Consider the following 17,274-nt stretch of genomic DNA (forward strand, 5'->3'; position numbering starts at 1 on the left):
TCCTCCCTGCTTCTGTTCATGACGTGTGGTTATTGCTTAGTCCCAATACTCTTTCTCACCATTTATTTCCCATTTCCCATCCTTTGTGCTATCTTCCTTCTTCATTCCCATGTAGCCATCAATCATTTGCTCAGCACTGTAAGCTGCTGCATCCCAGGTGATCGTGGCAGTCCTTGTTTGGGTGGGCAAAAGAGGAAAGTGAATTTTGCTTGGGCAAATAATTACAGGTGTGAAAGCACTCTGAGGAGAGTCAGTGAACAAAAGGCAGGGTCTGAGTGAAAAGAAGTCAAAGCAAACCAGAGAAGGGAAGCTGGAGAGTGAGAAGCTTGAAAGTGAAGGTGAGGATTTGGTGCCAGAAGGAATGGTGACCCTGCAAATGGATTTAAGGGAAGTCAGCATGCCACTCGAGGTAGCACAAAGGGTGTTTTGTTTAGACATTAATTGTGCTGTGGAATGGGAATATGGGAAACAGGAAGACCACAGATGAGTATTTGTGCTGAGGATGACTAAGGCAGAAAGCAGCTGAGCTCTGGTAGCTGGAAAGAATACGCCTCTGGCTCTTTCCCCTTTAGTTCTGCCTCAGGCTGCTCACCAGCACAGCTTTCCCTCTTGTCCTGATTTCAGTAATAAGGTTTGACTACAAAAAAGATGGGAGGGAAAGGTCTGAGATCTTGCAAGAAGACATCTGCCAGTTGTGGAGTTGACCTAGCCAGGCAGCACTGGGATGGAGTACAAAGCAAAGTTTGCTTTGCTTTGCAGAGCTTTATTGGTTTGTGCAGATTGTATCTCATGGGAAACACAGCCTGATGCTGGGAATGGATAAGCTTCTGGCCCTGCTCCTGGTGACACATCTGGATGTCACACTTTTGGGCCTCTGCCTACCTAGAAGTGCAGGAGGTACAAAAGGAAGAGACTCCTCCTCCTACACCACCTCAAACCAGCAACCCCACACCCTGCAATGCAATGCCCTGGTCCTTGGCTTGCACCTGGAATGCAATGACTGTTCCTCTGCTTTATCCCAGAGAGCCACTGGAACCCCAGAGTTCAGGGAAATTGCCACAGAGACAGATTTTTACACTAACAGGGGGAGTTTCACTTGGTGGGCTGTAAATAAGGAACAATGTCCTGATGGTGTGGCACAGGAGGTTTGTGTGACAGGGGTATGAGACTGGAAATTACTGGGTTATAGAATTAAAACAAAAATAAAGGTGGCTAAACAAATGTAAAAGCTGTCCTAGAACACTGATGCAGAATTCAAAGAAGGCTGAAGAGTATCTGTGGAGGAAACCTTTCCCTGGGTGCAGGTTAATTGCACAATCCTGCTTCTCTCACCTTATGGGGCTAAGCCCAATCTGTGCAAAACAACCAGGAGTGATTTGTGCCATCTAACCTTAATCTGAGTATGGCCAATATTCCTGGTGGTCAGTTTGTATTTAAACTGCTTTTGTGACTTGGGAATAGCCCCAAAGTTCTCTGCTCTTTGAAGTTCCAGTTAGCCTGTCTAAAAGCTCAGTCAACACAGCGTGCCTGTGCTGGTTTCTTTTATTGGTTCTATCCATGTTCATATCTAGTGCTAGCCCCACTGATTGCTCACTCCTATTCCTAAATTCTCTAATTCTAAGCAATACACTTGGGCCTCCTAGACTAAATTCTGCTGCTGTAACTTTGTTATTTCTCTCTCAGGTTTTGCCTCAACCCCAAGTGCAAATTTTGAGGCAAATTTTGCATGACTTTTCCATGTAACCTACAGCACTGTGCAGTGGGTCCTGCCTCCATTGGGATCCTCAATGCTGGTGTAAGCACACCTTGCAATAAAATTCTGGGTTTTGTGTCTCTCACACTGCCAAATGCTCTGTGCCAACCTGAACTCTGATTTCTGCAGCTACAGGGACAGGTTTGGGAACCAAATATGTCTGAAAGGAGAATGGTTGTTCTCTCATTGGTGACATAGGAAAAAAACAACTGATATCAATTAATATTGGCCTGTCAGGCTTTCTATGGATCTGATCCACTGACTTAATTTTGTGTTTGCAGTAGCTTGAACTATTCTTCTAACTGAGGAAAGCTTAGCCAGAGCTCACTGCAACTCTGAAACCAAGACCCAAACTCATCTGAAGATGCGTGGATGATATTAATTGATGTTTAAAATGAATGCCTCTATTTGCAGGAATCTGCAATGCAAACTAGGAGTTTTAGAAAGTAATGCATATTATAATTAGGGCAAGCTTTTAAAGATGCTTTGAAGTCCTAAACATTTTTGAAATTCAAATGTGGGATGGAAATAAAGGAATCTACACAATAAAGGGGCATTAAATTATGTCTCCCAAAATTTCACTGTTTTATAGATGTAAATATATGCCATAATTAGTGGTAAGTAACATGAGGAGGATAGTTAAGTTTATTCCTATTCTTATTCAAAACAGCTGTGGCATGAAAAATAATGCTCCTTCTCTTTGTGATACACTGGAACAAACAATTTACCCATCTAATCAGTGTTCAGAAATGGCTTGTGCCTGTGGTCTCCTCCCACCCCCTCCTGAATTTATCCCCATGTGCCTCCAGCCTTCTTAAAAGGTGCAGAGATTCTTTGTGCCCTTCATTCACGCACAATTGTGGCTGCTTTTCTTTTCTTTTCTTTTCTTTTCTTTTCTTTTCTTTTCTTTTCTTTTCTTTTCTTTTCTTTTCTTTTCTTTTCTTCCTTTCTCTTTCTTTCTTTTTCTTTCTTTCTTTCTTTCTTTCTTTCTTTCTTTCTTTCTTTCTTTCTTTCTTTCTTTCTTTCTTTCTTTCTTTCTTTCTTTCTTTCTTTCTTTCTTTCTTTTTCTTTGTTTCTCTCTTTCTCACTTTCTTTCTTTCTTTCTCTCTTTCTTTCATTCTTTCTTCCTCTCTTTCTTTCTTTCTTTCTTTCTTTCTTTCTTTCTTTCTTTCTTTCTTTCTTTCTTTCTTTCTTTCTTTCTTTCTTTCTCTCTTTCTCTCTTTCTCACTTTCTCACTTTCTTTCTTTCTCTTTTTCTCTTTCTTTTCTCTCTTCCTCTCTCTCGTCCTTTCTTTTTCTTTTTTTCTCTTTCTTTTCTCTTTCTTTTCTTTCTCTCTTTCTTTCTTTTCTTCTCTTTCTCTCTTCCTTTCTCTCCTTTCTCCTTGTAATTTATATTGCATAATCCAGAATCTGGGACTTCCCTCCACACACACACACACAGTGTGACTGCCAAACGATCTGCACTCACAACTGGGGCCTGTAACATGAATGGCTCCAAGGCCAGCATGCAAATGTATGCAAAGCAAACGAGCTGTGGAAGAAAGCAGCCCTGCACTGGGTTTTCCCCAGGGCACTCCGTGGCACAGAGAGGAGGACGCAGAGCGGGGTAAGGGGCAGGGTCCGGAGCAGCTCGGGCTGCCCATCCCAAACCCAGCCCTGGGGCAGCCCTGGACCCAATTCCTCAGCTGCACAGCAGTGTGCCAACGGCCCAGATGCTCCCTCTGGAAAAAATTGCTTCACAGTTTGGGATGGCTGCTCCTTGGTGGAGCTCTGGAGAGGAGGAGGAGGCAGGGTGCTGAGTAACCCACCTGCCCACGGCTGCTCGGAGCAGCTGCTCAGCCCTAGGTGCTGCTAATTAGTGCCCTTATTATTTATGTGCCCAATGGGAGCTGCTGAGTGCCACTGCGAACTGCCCTGGCCCTCCCCAGGTCCCACTGCTTCCAGTGGGTGCTGCTTTCCTTCTACTCAGCAGGATGGATTTAGGCTCTTCTCAGCAATTTTTGCTGGAGTTGTTTTTGTGTTAGCCAAAGCTGTTATTATTCTACAAGCACTCTGCCCTCTGCCCCTGCCTGTAGCACAGAGCCTGAGAGCTCTGGGAAAGGGAATGGGTTTTTTAATTTATTTTAAATTTATTTTTACTCTTTACTCTGGTTGCAGCCATCTCTCTTTAGGTGCAAGCTCCAGCACACTGGCAGAGACTTCTCCATTCAGTGTGTTGAACACTTGGTGCTCTTAATATGCAATATTTCCAGTGCCACTCATTGACAAGCTGTGCTTTATTAATGAATTAATCATGCTCTTGCACTGGAGATAAGGTGCCAGAAATCTGAGTGCCTCTTCCACCTCCAAGTGCATTCATATGAAACTCAGTGCCTGGAAATAAATCTAAATTAGAGTTTTACTCTTGAAAGTAAAAAAAAAAAATAATTAAAAATTCCATTTGTGGTTTTGGGTTTTTTCCCCCCTAAATTGTATTGATCTTTAAAACTCAATGAGTAAATGGACTCCTGTTCATTACATGTGATCATCCAATAATGTTTGAAATGCCATAATATTTGAACTCACACCAATATATTTGAAGTCACCATTGAAAAAGTTATTTATTACAGATAAATATAGGCAGCAAGAGTGCTCCCCAAGGCCAGTGCCTGGAGCCCAGAGCACAGCTGCCTGAGCTGACAGGAGGAAGCTGTTTTATAGCCCAGGAAGGCTTGCAACCTGTGTCTGAAATGCTGGAGACAGAGCACCTTGGAAATAATGCACCAGAGCTGGTGACAGCACTCCAGAGGCTTGGCTGTTGTCACCTTTTTCACAAGGATCATTGAAACAGGAAATTATAAGGAGAAGACTAATAAGATCAATTTCTGTATTTCAATTTTGTTGTTATATTTATGCAGCCCTACCTGCCATAGGTAGCTCAGGCAGTGAACCTCACTAAGTAATGTTTGCCTTTGGACAGGACCAAACTACTCAAACCAGAGCATCCTTGCCAGATACTCAGTTGGGGAAGAAAGACCCCAAGGTGATTTCTCCTCATCTGGGAATTATTCCAGCATTCCATGGCCATCAGGGTTATCAGCCCCTGCCTTGTTTCTCATTTTGCTTTTGCTTAGCTTTAGCTTTCTGCCTTTTAATGCTCTTTTCTGCAAGATTTAATCTAGGAGAAGGCTCTTCCCCATGTAGCAGCTTGTAGGCTATTACAAGGTTGTGGAAAAACTTCCCTTGGAAAAAGTAAGTAGATGGAGTTTCATTAGTCATTCACTACAAAGGATGTTTTCCAGACCTGAAATCATTCTTGTAGCTCTTTGCTGAACACTTTCCAATTTTCCAACATCCCTTCTAAAATGTAGACACGAGGCCTGGAATCAGTGCTGTAGTTAGGAGCTAAAGCTGAATACCAGGGCATTCATTTATAACACATCACCTTGTTCCCACATCTACAACTCTCACAGCCACGTGGGTACTCATAACCTTTTGGAGAAGGGAAAAAACCAGCAAAAAATTTATTTTAATTTCATCCAAGTTTGAAAAATACAATTTAGCTTTCAGATGTATATGTTTAGACAAATCCCTTGCTATTTAAGCCATAATAATATTCTTAAGTCCTTAAGACAAAGTTGTTTTAGTACTAAAAGAGGCTTTGGTGAAGCCTTCATTTAAAAGCATTTGCTTGCCAACTCATATGATTTTTTAATGCTGGTGTTAGACTGTTTTGAAGAGTCTTCAGCTCTCAGCAATTAGATGAATATGAGAACTGTTTACAAAGAGAATTCTTTCCTTCCTTGAAAACACCTTTACTGTGCGCTTGACTCAAAAAAGAAAAAAATATCCAGGAGCAAACAAGTAAATAAAGGTAATTCTCATCTGTATGATCATCATCATGGGACTTTTGCAACCATGTTGTGATTGCATAAGGGTAAATCATGACAACTGAGTGATGGTTTCAAGGGTTTCCTCACTGCAACATCAGGCCCCAGCCTGGATGTGTTGTGTACACAGAACTCCCAGTGATCTCAGCAAGGGCTGCAAGAGCTGTGGGAGTGAACAACAGGGTGACAGATGGCCACATGTGTTACTTCTCCAGGTTAAATGTCAGCATGTAAATAGAACAATCCAGTACTTTTTTTCAGCAGGCTTCAAAATCAGAAGGCAGCAGATAAAATGTTATCCTTTTTTAACTCTAAACATTTGCTACTGCAGCTCGAAATGCAAGGTCTGTGCTGTGGATTTTTGACAACTGTGAGGGGTGGTTTAGTTAGGACTTCTCAAATATTTTGCTCATATCTGAAAAGAAAGAAAATGCTTTGCTGGTAAAACTGCAATTGTGGTAGCAGCAGGAATAATTGCATTCGAAGAGATTGCTTCTATCATTATTATTATTATTATCATTATTATTATTATCATTATTATTATCATGAATTGCAGCAGTGCAACTGTTTCAGGAGCAATCCCTCTCCTTCAGGAATCCTGGTGGAGCAGCGGTGGCGCGGCCGGTGGCTGCTGCCCCTCTCCATGTTGAGATGTTTGCCATGCTTTGATTGCAGGCCAGCTGTGATGACAAATTGCTTATTTGCTGTGATAAGTGTGACCAGTTCCTCACAGCTCCCCGTGGCAGCCCTGCTTTAGGTGCACATTTAACATTAACTGCTGGCCTGGCACGAGGCAGGTGTGAGGAACAAGGTGGAACAGAGATAGGATTTCTTCCCCTTCTACAAAATACCTGACTGTGGGGCTGCTTGTGTCACTGTGTGCAAGCCTCAGGAGGCTGCTCCACTGGTTAATTTACAAAGCCAGCCCCAAGTAATCCTAGACCTGTGCCTTCTGTGTGCCACAGACTAGCTCAGGGTGTGCTGTTATCACAATATTGCCTCACAAGGCCGCACCACAAATAAGGATTGCAGACACTAAGGGGGATGAATGAGTTGTTGCCAAGTTAAAAATTAAGTAGCAGTTACAAATGACCTGAACTGTGAAGAGTGCTCCACACTAGAATCATAGAATGGTTTGGTCATTCATTTGGTCATTTAGAGATCACCTAAATCCAACACCTTCCACTAGACCTGGTTACTCAAAGTCCCATTCACTCTGGCCATGAACACTTCCAGGGATGGGGCACAGGTAAGCATAGCTGTAAATAAGGTTTTTTAAAAAGTCTGAGGGTAAACATGAAGGTACCTGTCAAGTATTATGTATTCCATTTCTATATTAGGAATAGAACCAAGCAGAGCTGGACTTGCAAGTGAAGCAGCTGCAGAAGTGCATTTCCCTGCTAAAATGCTCACCTTGGCCTAACTTTCCAGTTCGGGTGATTCTTTGCTGCCATGCTGCAGTAGCTGATCAGCTATTTCCACATAAAAGGAAAACCCTGCTCACTCTCTCCCTGGGCATCAAAGATGTCAGTAGAGCTAAAGCCTGAATCAACAAATCCAGCTCTGCATATCCCTAGGGTCTGCCTGTACCCATATCAGTGTGCTTTTAAGTGGAGGGCTCTGATATGAGCAGGAATGGGTCTGTGATGTCAAAGAGCAGAGTGGCAGAACAGCTCCAGCACTGCTGTGGGCCCAGGAAGCTGGATTCAGCAGGTGACCTGTGTGCTTGCTTGTAGCCAAATTAATCCTGCTGTGCACAGGGCTTGGATAATGAATAATTGAAGGTAGAGCTGCTCCTCACTTGATCCTGTGAGTCTTGGTGTCTGGTGCTGCCTATCAAAGGCAGCTGGATGGTTTCTGAGGCTGCAGGGAAACGCTGGGAGCCAGCAGATCCTTGCAGCAGTGTTTGCTGGGCATGGCACACGGGAAACTGGGGCTTGTGTCAGCCTCTCCCTGGAGTCCAGTGTTCTGCTGAACCAGTGCCATATGGCCTGGCAGAGCCTTATCAGAAACCCATCCTGTGTTGCCCAGCTGTCTCCTCTGCCATGAGGGTTTCATTGCTTTAAGACAAGAGCAGGAGAAAGTGAGCTGTGGCCTCTCTGGAGTGGGGTGGCTGGGCTGAATTTGAATCTGAAGGCAGCTTCACTTCAGAGGGGCTGGCTCTGGAGCCAGGCTCCTCTCAGGTGATCATTCCTTTGCTCTAGGGATTTCATCAGCCATCTGCCAGACAAGAATGTCACCTGTAGCACACAGAAATACTGGGACATCTTTTATTGTCTAAAATTTGAATAAATTGCTGATTTCCTAAGGTTTTTACTGCCACAGTTAGGCAGCTACTTCCCTGACAGACTTTTTTCACTGTCACTGTCATCACCATTAAGCTCCCCCCGTTATTTCTGAAAAGAATGGTGAGCTAGTGACAGCTTATGCTATTCACACTGTCAAATAAAAAAATCAAATTTTCACCTTTTTCCCCACAGGCTGACTTAAACTGCAACATTCAAGATGATACAGGAGCGTTTTACGGAGTCACCAGTCAGTACGAGAGCTCGGAAAACATGACAATCACCTGTTCCACCAAAGTCTGCTCCTTTGGAAAGCAAGTAGTAGAAAAAGTAGAGGTGGGTGTTGTGATGGGATATGTGCCTTTAGTCATTTCTTACCTTTCCCAGGCCCAGACCTGTGGGGTGTGGCCAGGTCTCTGGTTGGTTTGCTGCACAGTGAAATTGCAGCTCAGGGCTAAGCCCCAGACCCATATCTGTCATGTACAAATCAGTTTTTGGGGGGGAATTTTAGCCTAGAGCTGAAGGTTGAGCTTTTACAGATGTCCTGATCGCTGTTTATGTCCTTCTTAAACTAAGTATGTTTTCTGACCATAACAAAAAATTGTTTTAATAATTTCTATTGTTCCAAGCTTAGAGAAAGCTAAAAATCCTCAGAAACCACCATCTGAGCGGTTGGTAGCTGGACAGCAGAAGTCCAAGAGCCACAGCCTTACCCTCCCTCAGCAATCTAAGTCTGTCTGCTTTTCTTCCAGCTGTAGTCCTACATCTTTCTGTAGTTCATAAATTGCCTATTAATTCATGCAATAATATATCTATGTTTGTATGTTGTCCTGGTTCAGGGCAAATTTAGGAGAGAACCCCCAAAGGGCTCCTCTAGGAAAGCAGATTCATTTGGCCTCTTACCCAACCTGTCTGGGAGAAAATACCTCCTTGGAGAAAAGTGGAAAAACCCTGTTTATTAAACAATAAAACCTAAACAATATTAAACAATCAAACCCCTTGCTGCTCCAAAAGAGACGACAAACAAAAACTGTGCAGGGAAACACAGGACATATGTGCACACTTCAGTGCAAATATATTAGCTTATTTTTGCTGTTCCCTTTGCAGACAGGTGCCTCAAAATTCCTATAAAATCATCTTATCACAGTTTTTGGCTTAATTAATTTCTACTCAGTTTGGGACTTTATAATCCTCATCTATTCAGTTTGTTAATTTGCAGGTTAGAGAACAAGTAGTGATATTATAATTATTGATAATTAAGATCCCTTGCATTTTTAGCAAGGCATAGCACAGGTAAGGCAGGGAGTCAGCAAGCAGCGTGTGAGTGTGTCTGAGCCACTTCTCTTTCTCCTGTCTACACAAAAAAAACAAAAAAAGCAAAAAAAAGGAAAAGCAGATTTACCAGTCACTTTCTTCCTGTCTCTGAATGATGACATTCTAAATGGTTTTTATGTTTTTTAGACTGAATATGCAAGGTTTGAGAATGGTCGGTTTGTGTACAGGATAAACCGCTCTCCCATGTGTGAATACATGATCAACTTCATACACAAGCTGAAGCATTTACCAGAGAAATACATGATGAACAGCGTCTTGGAAAACTTCACAATTTTATTGGTATGGACTGGCTTTTTTATTTTTCCACTTCTAAAATACTCTCAGGCTTTGTATGGCTTGCTCAGCTGGTAGTGTTGGGAACCAGTTTCCAAATCCCTAAGTCATTGTTGCTTACCAAAGCAACCATCCCACTGACTTCAGAATAATTCTCCTGGAATTGGGCACTAAAGACGCTCAGGATGAAAAGGCTCAGCTGGCTGTGAGTGTGAACAAACATCTTTGTTATTCTCCACAAATTTCAGCTTACTTCTGTTTTTTCCATTCGAGTCTGGGGTTTGCAGAGAGCCTGAGGCAGTAACTTTGAACCACTGCGTTCATCTGATGCGTCCTTACCGGGGCTGGGTTACAGTGCTGCAGGTGTTAGTGGCATTAATTAGTTCTTGGGCAGGGAAAACAGGCAGCAAACGCCCAACAGGTGACCTAAAGCACAGAGAATGGGCCATGTGGTGGCCTTTGAGCCAGTTTCATCCAGTCACCCAGCTTGCTTTCCCTGTTGCTCTGTGGTGTCACCCCAGCCAAGCTCTCAGAGCCACGTGCCGCTACCGCCAGAGGATTCGGCAGCACCGAGGCGACACGGGTCACTCCTTGCTTCAGACCCGTGGCACTCACATTTTCTTAAAAAATCCCTTCACCCAGGATTTTTCTCCTGGGAAGCTGAGGAGCCTCAGAGAAAATGAAAACAATTTTTATCTCATTTGCTTCTCCTGTTTTTCCTCATGTGGAATGTGTTTGGAGATTGTTTACCCACGGGTGATTGTTCCTTTGGATTCTGCTGTGAGTTGTTTTCTCTTTGGCCAATCAGGGCCAAGCTGTGTCAGGACTCTGGGAAGAGTCAGGAGTTTTCATTATTAGGTTTTTAGCATTTAGTAAGTATCCTTTCTGTATTCTTTAGTATAGTGTAGTATAGTATAGTATTCTTTAATATAATATAGTATCATAAAATAACAAATCAGCCTTTTGAGAACATGGAGTCAGATGCACCACTCCTCCCTGCCACGGGGCACCCTGCAAATACAATACAGCCCTGCTGCTTCTAGGTGTGTGATGTTCTGTCTGCCTCTTCTTTCCCCACACAGGTGGTAACAAACAGGGATACACAAGAAACCCTGCTCTGCATGGCTTGTGTATTTGAAGTGTCGAACAGCGAACATGGAGCACAGCATCACATCTACAGGCTTGTAAAGGACTGAGCAGTTATTTATATATACACTTCATTTCACTTCTTTATCAAAACACAGACTGTAAACCTCAACACTAAGTGGCAGTGCCTCTGGCCCAACTTTCACCCACATTTTTCTAAATCCTGTTTTAGTGAAGTCATTTTTAATGTGTTCATATATAATTGTAGCTGTGAAATTCTGGTACAGTTGTAAAAATTATTTCTAAAACTAAGTGTTCTTCAAATTTGTAAACCACAGTTCTTTGGGAAGACTGTATTTAAGAACCTAATGCCTCTGTCTGTGGAGGCCTATTTTTAATTCTGATAGAAAAATGTATGACAGAGCATTTGCCATGGGGAAAAACTGACAGCATTTATAAGAATTTATTTTGGGTTTTTTTCCAACATGAAATACTTGTTTTACAATGCAAGTGAAATTGAAACGAATCTTTAGCTATAACTGTAAATGAGTACACAAAGTTAATAATCTTTATAGAATTATCTTTGTAACTAATTAGGGTGAAAGATATGGACGAATGTAATTCACTAAATTATTTTTTAAAATGAAACATTTTTCTGTTTGAAACCAAATGAAAAATATAGCCTTAAGAAATGCCTGATAGAAACAGACAGGTCTTAAAATTAGGCAAATTTTGTATTTTTTTCTCAACGCTAAAACTAATCTTCTAATCCATTAAACTTTCAAACAGGTATTGCAGAGAAAGAAAACATCACCCCTTACCCTTAACATATCTAGTGTATTTTAAAAGAGTATAAAGTTGTATTGTACTAATATGAAAATTTGATTATTTAATGAAAAAGATGGCTCATTTTGCAATAAGTAGGTAAATACTGAAGATTTAGACTTGCATTATATGTAGTCTTGTGTGTGCGGTTATATTTTATATGGACAACCATGTTTTCTAATAAGTTGAGCAAAAAACTTGCAACTCTGAAATCAAGAGATGAATGGAAACAACTGACATTGCAACAGCATCGAGTCATTCAAAACAGAGAGCAAAACACTGATGTGTTTGAAAGAGGAGTGTGTACATCTCTGAAAGGATCAGCAGCTTTAATATCTGTGAGACGCTAGAGAATCACAACCAGCATCAGGCAAAGCAGATTGGAAAGTGGAGAATTTAATTTCTTTTTCTCCTTTTCCTCTTAATCATGGTGCTCTTACACCTCTCCCAGTTGTCTCTCCAGGTCTGGCAAAGACCTTATCTGAAACAAACACACACCTACCACGTGGGGCCTGCTGTCCTCTTGGAAAGCATTCATCCAGGTGGTAGTGTTCATCCTTCTGACAAATTCAGGGAAGACTCCAGGAAGTGAAGCACAGCTGGAGATATTTAACACTGAAAGGCTTTGCACCACGGCTGTGAGCATTTGTCTGGGGTGTGCAGAGGTGAGAGCAGCAACCTCAGCCCTCCTGCTCAGGACAGGGGGTGTTGCTCAGCTCCTCTCCTCCTGCTGCCCCTCACTGCCCAAGCAGAAATTGTTTGGGCAGGTGCTGGGCCAGCAGAGGCTTCTCAGGCAGAACATTTGTCTGAAAGGCTGAGGGCTGCCTGGCCAAGCACAAGCCACCTTAGGGATCAGTGATGAGTTATGAGCAAAGAGGGCTCTTAGGGGAGTTTTCTGCAGTCCTGACTCAAAGGTCAGGCTTAGCAGGCCCCTCCTCCCTACCCCTTGTGATTTGTTCCTGTAACCAGCACAGTTCCCATACACAGTGTAAGCATCAAATTCATTCCCAGGCCCAGTGCTGTAGTCTTCAAACAAGCAACTCTATTCCTTTTCTTTAAATTATATATTCCTGCATAGTCCTTTCAGTTAGAATTGCCCACTGCTGGAATGTGTGGACTAGACTGGAGCCTAGGTGAGGTCAGACCAGGAACCATCCCTAACGCTGGGGAGGTCTGGGGCTCGAGGAGGATGCAAACATCACCCAGGGGAAGGGAGACTGCTTCAATCCCTCAGCCTGATCTGACTGCATGAGGTGCATGCTTTGGGTGGTTGCTGTGATGCCTAGCTGTCACCTGCTTGTGGATATTAGGGCTGATGATCTTTCAGTTGATACTCTGTGAAGTAAACAGAGGAACATGTCCATGGCAAGGTCTCTTTTAACGCTCATTTTTAACACTAACAACCACATCAGGAAAAGCACTGCATTGTAACAGCCTAACGGTAGCCCTTTATTCTAAGCACTTGGTGTTACAAGTCAAAAACTACTTTTTGGTTTTTGTTCTAAAGTTGTCTTTTATTTAGGGTTTGAATTGTGGGTTTGGTGATTTTTATTTTTTTTTTTAATAACAAGCAAACTCTTTAAGGCATATAAAGTATGTAAGTCAATTTGCAAATCCAGGTACAGTTTGATTTTTTTTGTAGGATCTGGCACACTACATATGCCATAACTATAGGGTATAAACAGTCACAATGTTTATTGGTGTTCACATATGTAACGTTAGGGGAACTACTTCCATCGTCTTTTCTTTACAATTCTGTAAATGATCCATACCCTGTATATGTTAATTCTTAAAAGCCTTAATCCTTCAACTGTTGAGTGTGGGGTGTGTAGTCCAACAGGCTGCCTGTAAACTGTGAGCTCTTTTGTAAGCTGGAAGTACTTATCTTGTTACTGTTACTTTTTTGTAGGAACCTTTTAATTGAGAGCTGCCAAAGCATTACAATATGCAGTGCCTTAGCATTATATTAGAAGTAACTTTTAGCCTCTTAACATTAAATTTTATACATTGTTTTCTTAATTGGTTCCATTTTTAAAATATCCATATTTTTCCCTGCAGAAATGCTCTTTGACTGCTTGGTGTGAACCAGCTGTCTGTACAAGTCAGTCCCATTGCAGTGAGATGCCTATACCAAAAGGAAAGGTTACAGATCCCTAGTTCTCCGTGAAAAGTGAATTGTATTAATGAATGCTGCCTTTTTAAATTTCATGACCAAATAATTAATTGTGACTCTTCTGCACTCTAGCATGAAAGTGCCTTTGGTTTGAAATTCCAGCTTAGAAAAGTGCTGCCATAATAATGACAATTTGTAGAGAGACCAAAAATATTTAGTTAATCACCGTAATGCCTTTGGTTTATTGGAATAAGTTGAATCTACAGGCCTCCATTCACAAAAGAGCACCATTCATAGCAAAGGGATTTTGCTAATGATCAGCCTGCTGAAGAAAAATCTACTGTTTGCCATTTCTGACAGCATTGCAAACCAGCAACTGATTCGTCTGTGATATAAAAATGAAAATATTCCCATTTATATTCTCTTCATCCAGTCATGCATCTGCATAATGAGAGATCCATATCCTACAGAATTTCAGTGGACAAGCATGGCTTCGTTGATCTCCTCTAACAATATTTTGGTATCTGTGGAGATTCTTTGCTTAGACAGCAGATTTTGTTTACAAAGTTGTGCATGCTGAAGGTCAGATGCACAGAACGAGAGGAGCAGGAGAGCTGAGCATAGCGAGGGTGAATGCAATCGTGTGGCTTTAAGCATTGAAATGTTGAGGGTGAGCATTGTGCATGAAGGTGCTGCTGGGGAAACTCTGGCCAGCACGACTCAAAACACAGGGTTGTTTTGTTTTCCTCCACTTGATGTCTTGGGGGAAAAAAAAATTAGCTCCTCTTAATGTGTCTGTTTTTGATACCTTCTGTGAACGGGGCCATACTCTCCACCACAACTGAAATCAATGGGAAGAGGAGCAACATTTTAGAAAGAACAAATATCAGCAAAACCAAAAGCTGTCAGAGGGATTATATAGTTGTGAATACATTGTTAACTTGATTTTTAAAGTATTTGATGAAAACTAAGATTAACTTTTTATATAGAGAAATATTGTGACACTGTGTGGTAAATATTGTGATAATTCAAATTCCCTTTCTCTAAAATATTATTTTTGTTATTCCTTCAAGGTCTGAATCTCACTTACCTCTATAAGACAAATAATTCTGTTGAACTCAATGAGACTGAGGTAGGGCAAAGACACTTTTGGCCCACAAGCAGAACATACCTTTTCAGTCATTGCCAAACATTTTGGCTGTACTAGTCAGTGTTTGTGACAAGCTACACCTCTGTCTCATTCAAACAAGCATAATGGTACCATTAGGGGCTGTTAAAAATTACTACTAACAAATGTAGTTTTACTTACTTGAATTCCAAACTGATTTTGTTTAGGTACTGCACCACTATTTTGAAGGAATCGCAGATCCAATGCCTGTTTCTCTCTTTCCCTCTCCACCACAGCTACAGCTCAGCTTGGCAGTGGCTTGTCCCGTGGAGCCCCCACGGGATGGGCTCCTGGGAATAATGAAGGGTGTACATTACTGTTGAATGTAAGGAACTGGCCAGTCCAAGGCAGATAGGACATTTGATGTGCTAATCCATAGCTATTTATTTTTCCACTGCGAGTCCCGGGGCATGCCTGCAGCCTGAAGCAGCAGCCCTGGGAGTTTCCTGGAGGCCTCAGTCAGTCCCACTGAGAGCCCTGGTGTCGTCCCCCCTTTCCTTTTCCCATGAGGATACATGTGCCTGGGCACAGGTGGGTGTGGAGCAGGGCCAGGCTTTGTCCTTTGCTCAGGATGATCTCCTTTCCCCCTCTTATCTTTCATAACCAGATGTTTAGCCCCCCCAAGAAAGATTGAGGCTGGATAAGTCAAAGTACAAGAAACACTCTGGACATCTTCATCTTTTAACTTTTCAGGTCATTCTTGCTGAGGTCATGTAATTAGTTTTAGTGTGTAAATTAAATCTTAAATGCACTCAGTTGACTAAAAGGAGATGGATCCCTGTTACCTCCTTACAGAATATGTGTTTTTGTTTTTGTTTTGTTTTGTTTTATGGGCCTCTGATTCAGGCTCATGACTGCAGACAAAAAATACAATATGTGCCTGAAAAAAAAAAAGACAAAAGAATTTTATAACATTGAAAACCTGAATAGCCTTTAATTCTTCAGTACATTTTATGTAAAACAGGTTGGGTTTTTGTTTTGTTTTGGGGTTTTTTTGCCATGTGCATTTGTTCACATTTGTAAATGACTTAATGGAATTCTCACTTTATGTTTATTTGTGTAATGTGTATAAAATGGGTTTGTGACTTAAGCATATTCATATATGGTCAGTGGTTACTTTAATATTGTACTGCTGCTGGTAACTTTTGATGTAGAACTTGCCTTTTGATGATAAAGTACCTCTAGGTTAGACAGTGAGGGAAGGCTCTTGGAAAAAACTGAATGTTCTCCAATGTTTTCTTAACATATTTGCAGAAGCTTTCAAAAGGAGTTTCAGTCAAACCTCTTGGCAGTACAGTATTCTTGTATTTGTTATTGTCTGTGTGTAGGTACTGGTACCTTTTTTTTTTGTTTAAAATGTTTTAAGTGTTGGCTTTAAAGTGAATTTATCTTTAGTATGATAGTAATATGAAAATTATAGGTTTTGTGTGCAGAGAATTTTTTTATAAAGTGCTTTGTAAAAAAAAAAAATGTATTCTAGCTTTCGCGGTACATATGTGTGATAACTTTAATATCCATGACAGTTAAGTGCAATTATTTCATCACTCTAAAAATGCTATTTTTGTGTCGGTTACTGCAGGTGTTTTCATGTCTTTGCAAAGTGACACATTTTGATGCCTTCTTGATAAAGTGGTAGAAATTTTGTAGCTTTCTAGAAACTTTGTATTCATACAGTATCAATTGAAAATAAAGAAAATGAAAGTGTTTTGTGCATTTGTCGTAATCTCTTACCTCAATCTCTTCTTAATGTTGGGTGTAGCTTTCGGAACCTTTTTCCAAAGTAGCACAAGGCCAGACTTGCAAAGATGCCTGTGCACCTTCCTCAAGGTGTGAGGGACATCCAGCAGGATCTACAAAGGCCTGGAGGGCTGGCACTCAAGGCTGGCACATCTGGAAGAACACACATCTGGTGTTCCATGAAGAGTCCATCATCCTAATTCTTGCCTGTGTGTCTTCCTAAAAAAATGGTGGTGGATTTTTGTGAAACACCCTTTAAACCACACCATGACAATGGGAAAAGCCACCCATCTCTCTGAATTGCAGAAGCAGGAATGACCTGTTCAAAATGTTACAGAAAAAATGGTACAAAGACATCATTAACAAAGCAACTAGAACTGATGAGCATGGGAGTTAGCTGAGGTTGTTTCTTCCAGGACAATGAGCTCTGGGGGAACTGAGGTCCTAAAAATGTGCCATGTTTTCAAGAGACTCACTTCTTGTTTTTCTTAAACCACCTGCCCCTCAGCTGACAGCTGTACCTGGTAGGATGAGAGGGTGGAATAGGATCAATTTGCCTCTGGCATTCACAAAGTGAAACCACCTAGCTAGGGGAAAAAAAAAATAAAAGGGATATCCTGGATCAAATGAAATCAATGGGAAAAAGACCAGGACTTGGTAGAGGGGAAAAAAAGTACATCTGACTCATCTTCTGCTTCCATGGGGGAGCAGAATTTATTTTTTGAATAAACCACATGCCCCTCCCACACGCCCCAATTCTCCTTTGGGTGGCAGATGTTCCACTGCTCTTTTTAAAATGTCAGCAGAGCACCCCCTGTGTGCAAGATGAAT

General features: G+C 41.6%; 1 protein-coding gene across 4 annotated transcripts in view; it reads left to right on the top strand.

Moving 5' to 3' along the window:
* TEAD1 (TEA domain transcription factor 1) overlaps nucleotides 1-16,419 on the top strand; it is a 157,136-nt gene extending 140,717 nt beyond the window's left edge. For all 4 annotated transcript variants that reach the window (XM_054515141.1, XM_036383867.1, XM_036383863.2 and 1 more), the window contains 3 exons: nucleotides 8,102-8,242; nucleotides 9,368-9,520; nucleotides 10,597-16,419. In XM_054515141.1, the coding sequence (XP_054371116.1) occupies nucleotides 8,102-8,242; nucleotides 9,368-9,520; nucleotides 10,597-10,710 (408 nt within the window). In that variant the 3' untranslated portion in view covers nucleotides 10,711-16,419. The remainder of the gene's footprint in view (nucleotides 1-8,101; nucleotides 8,243-9,367; nucleotides 9,521-10,596) is intronic.
* The last annotated feature ends 855 nt before the right edge of the window (nucleotides 16,420-17,274 follow it).

This window comes from Molothrus ater, chromosome 6 (assembly GCF_012460135.2).
Source record: "Molothrus ater isolate BHLD 08-10-18 breed brown headed cowbird chromosome 6, BPBGC_Mater_1.1, whole genome shotgun sequence".
NCBI lineage: Eukaryota > Metazoa > Chordata > Aves > Passeriformes > Icteridae > Molothrus > Molothrus ater.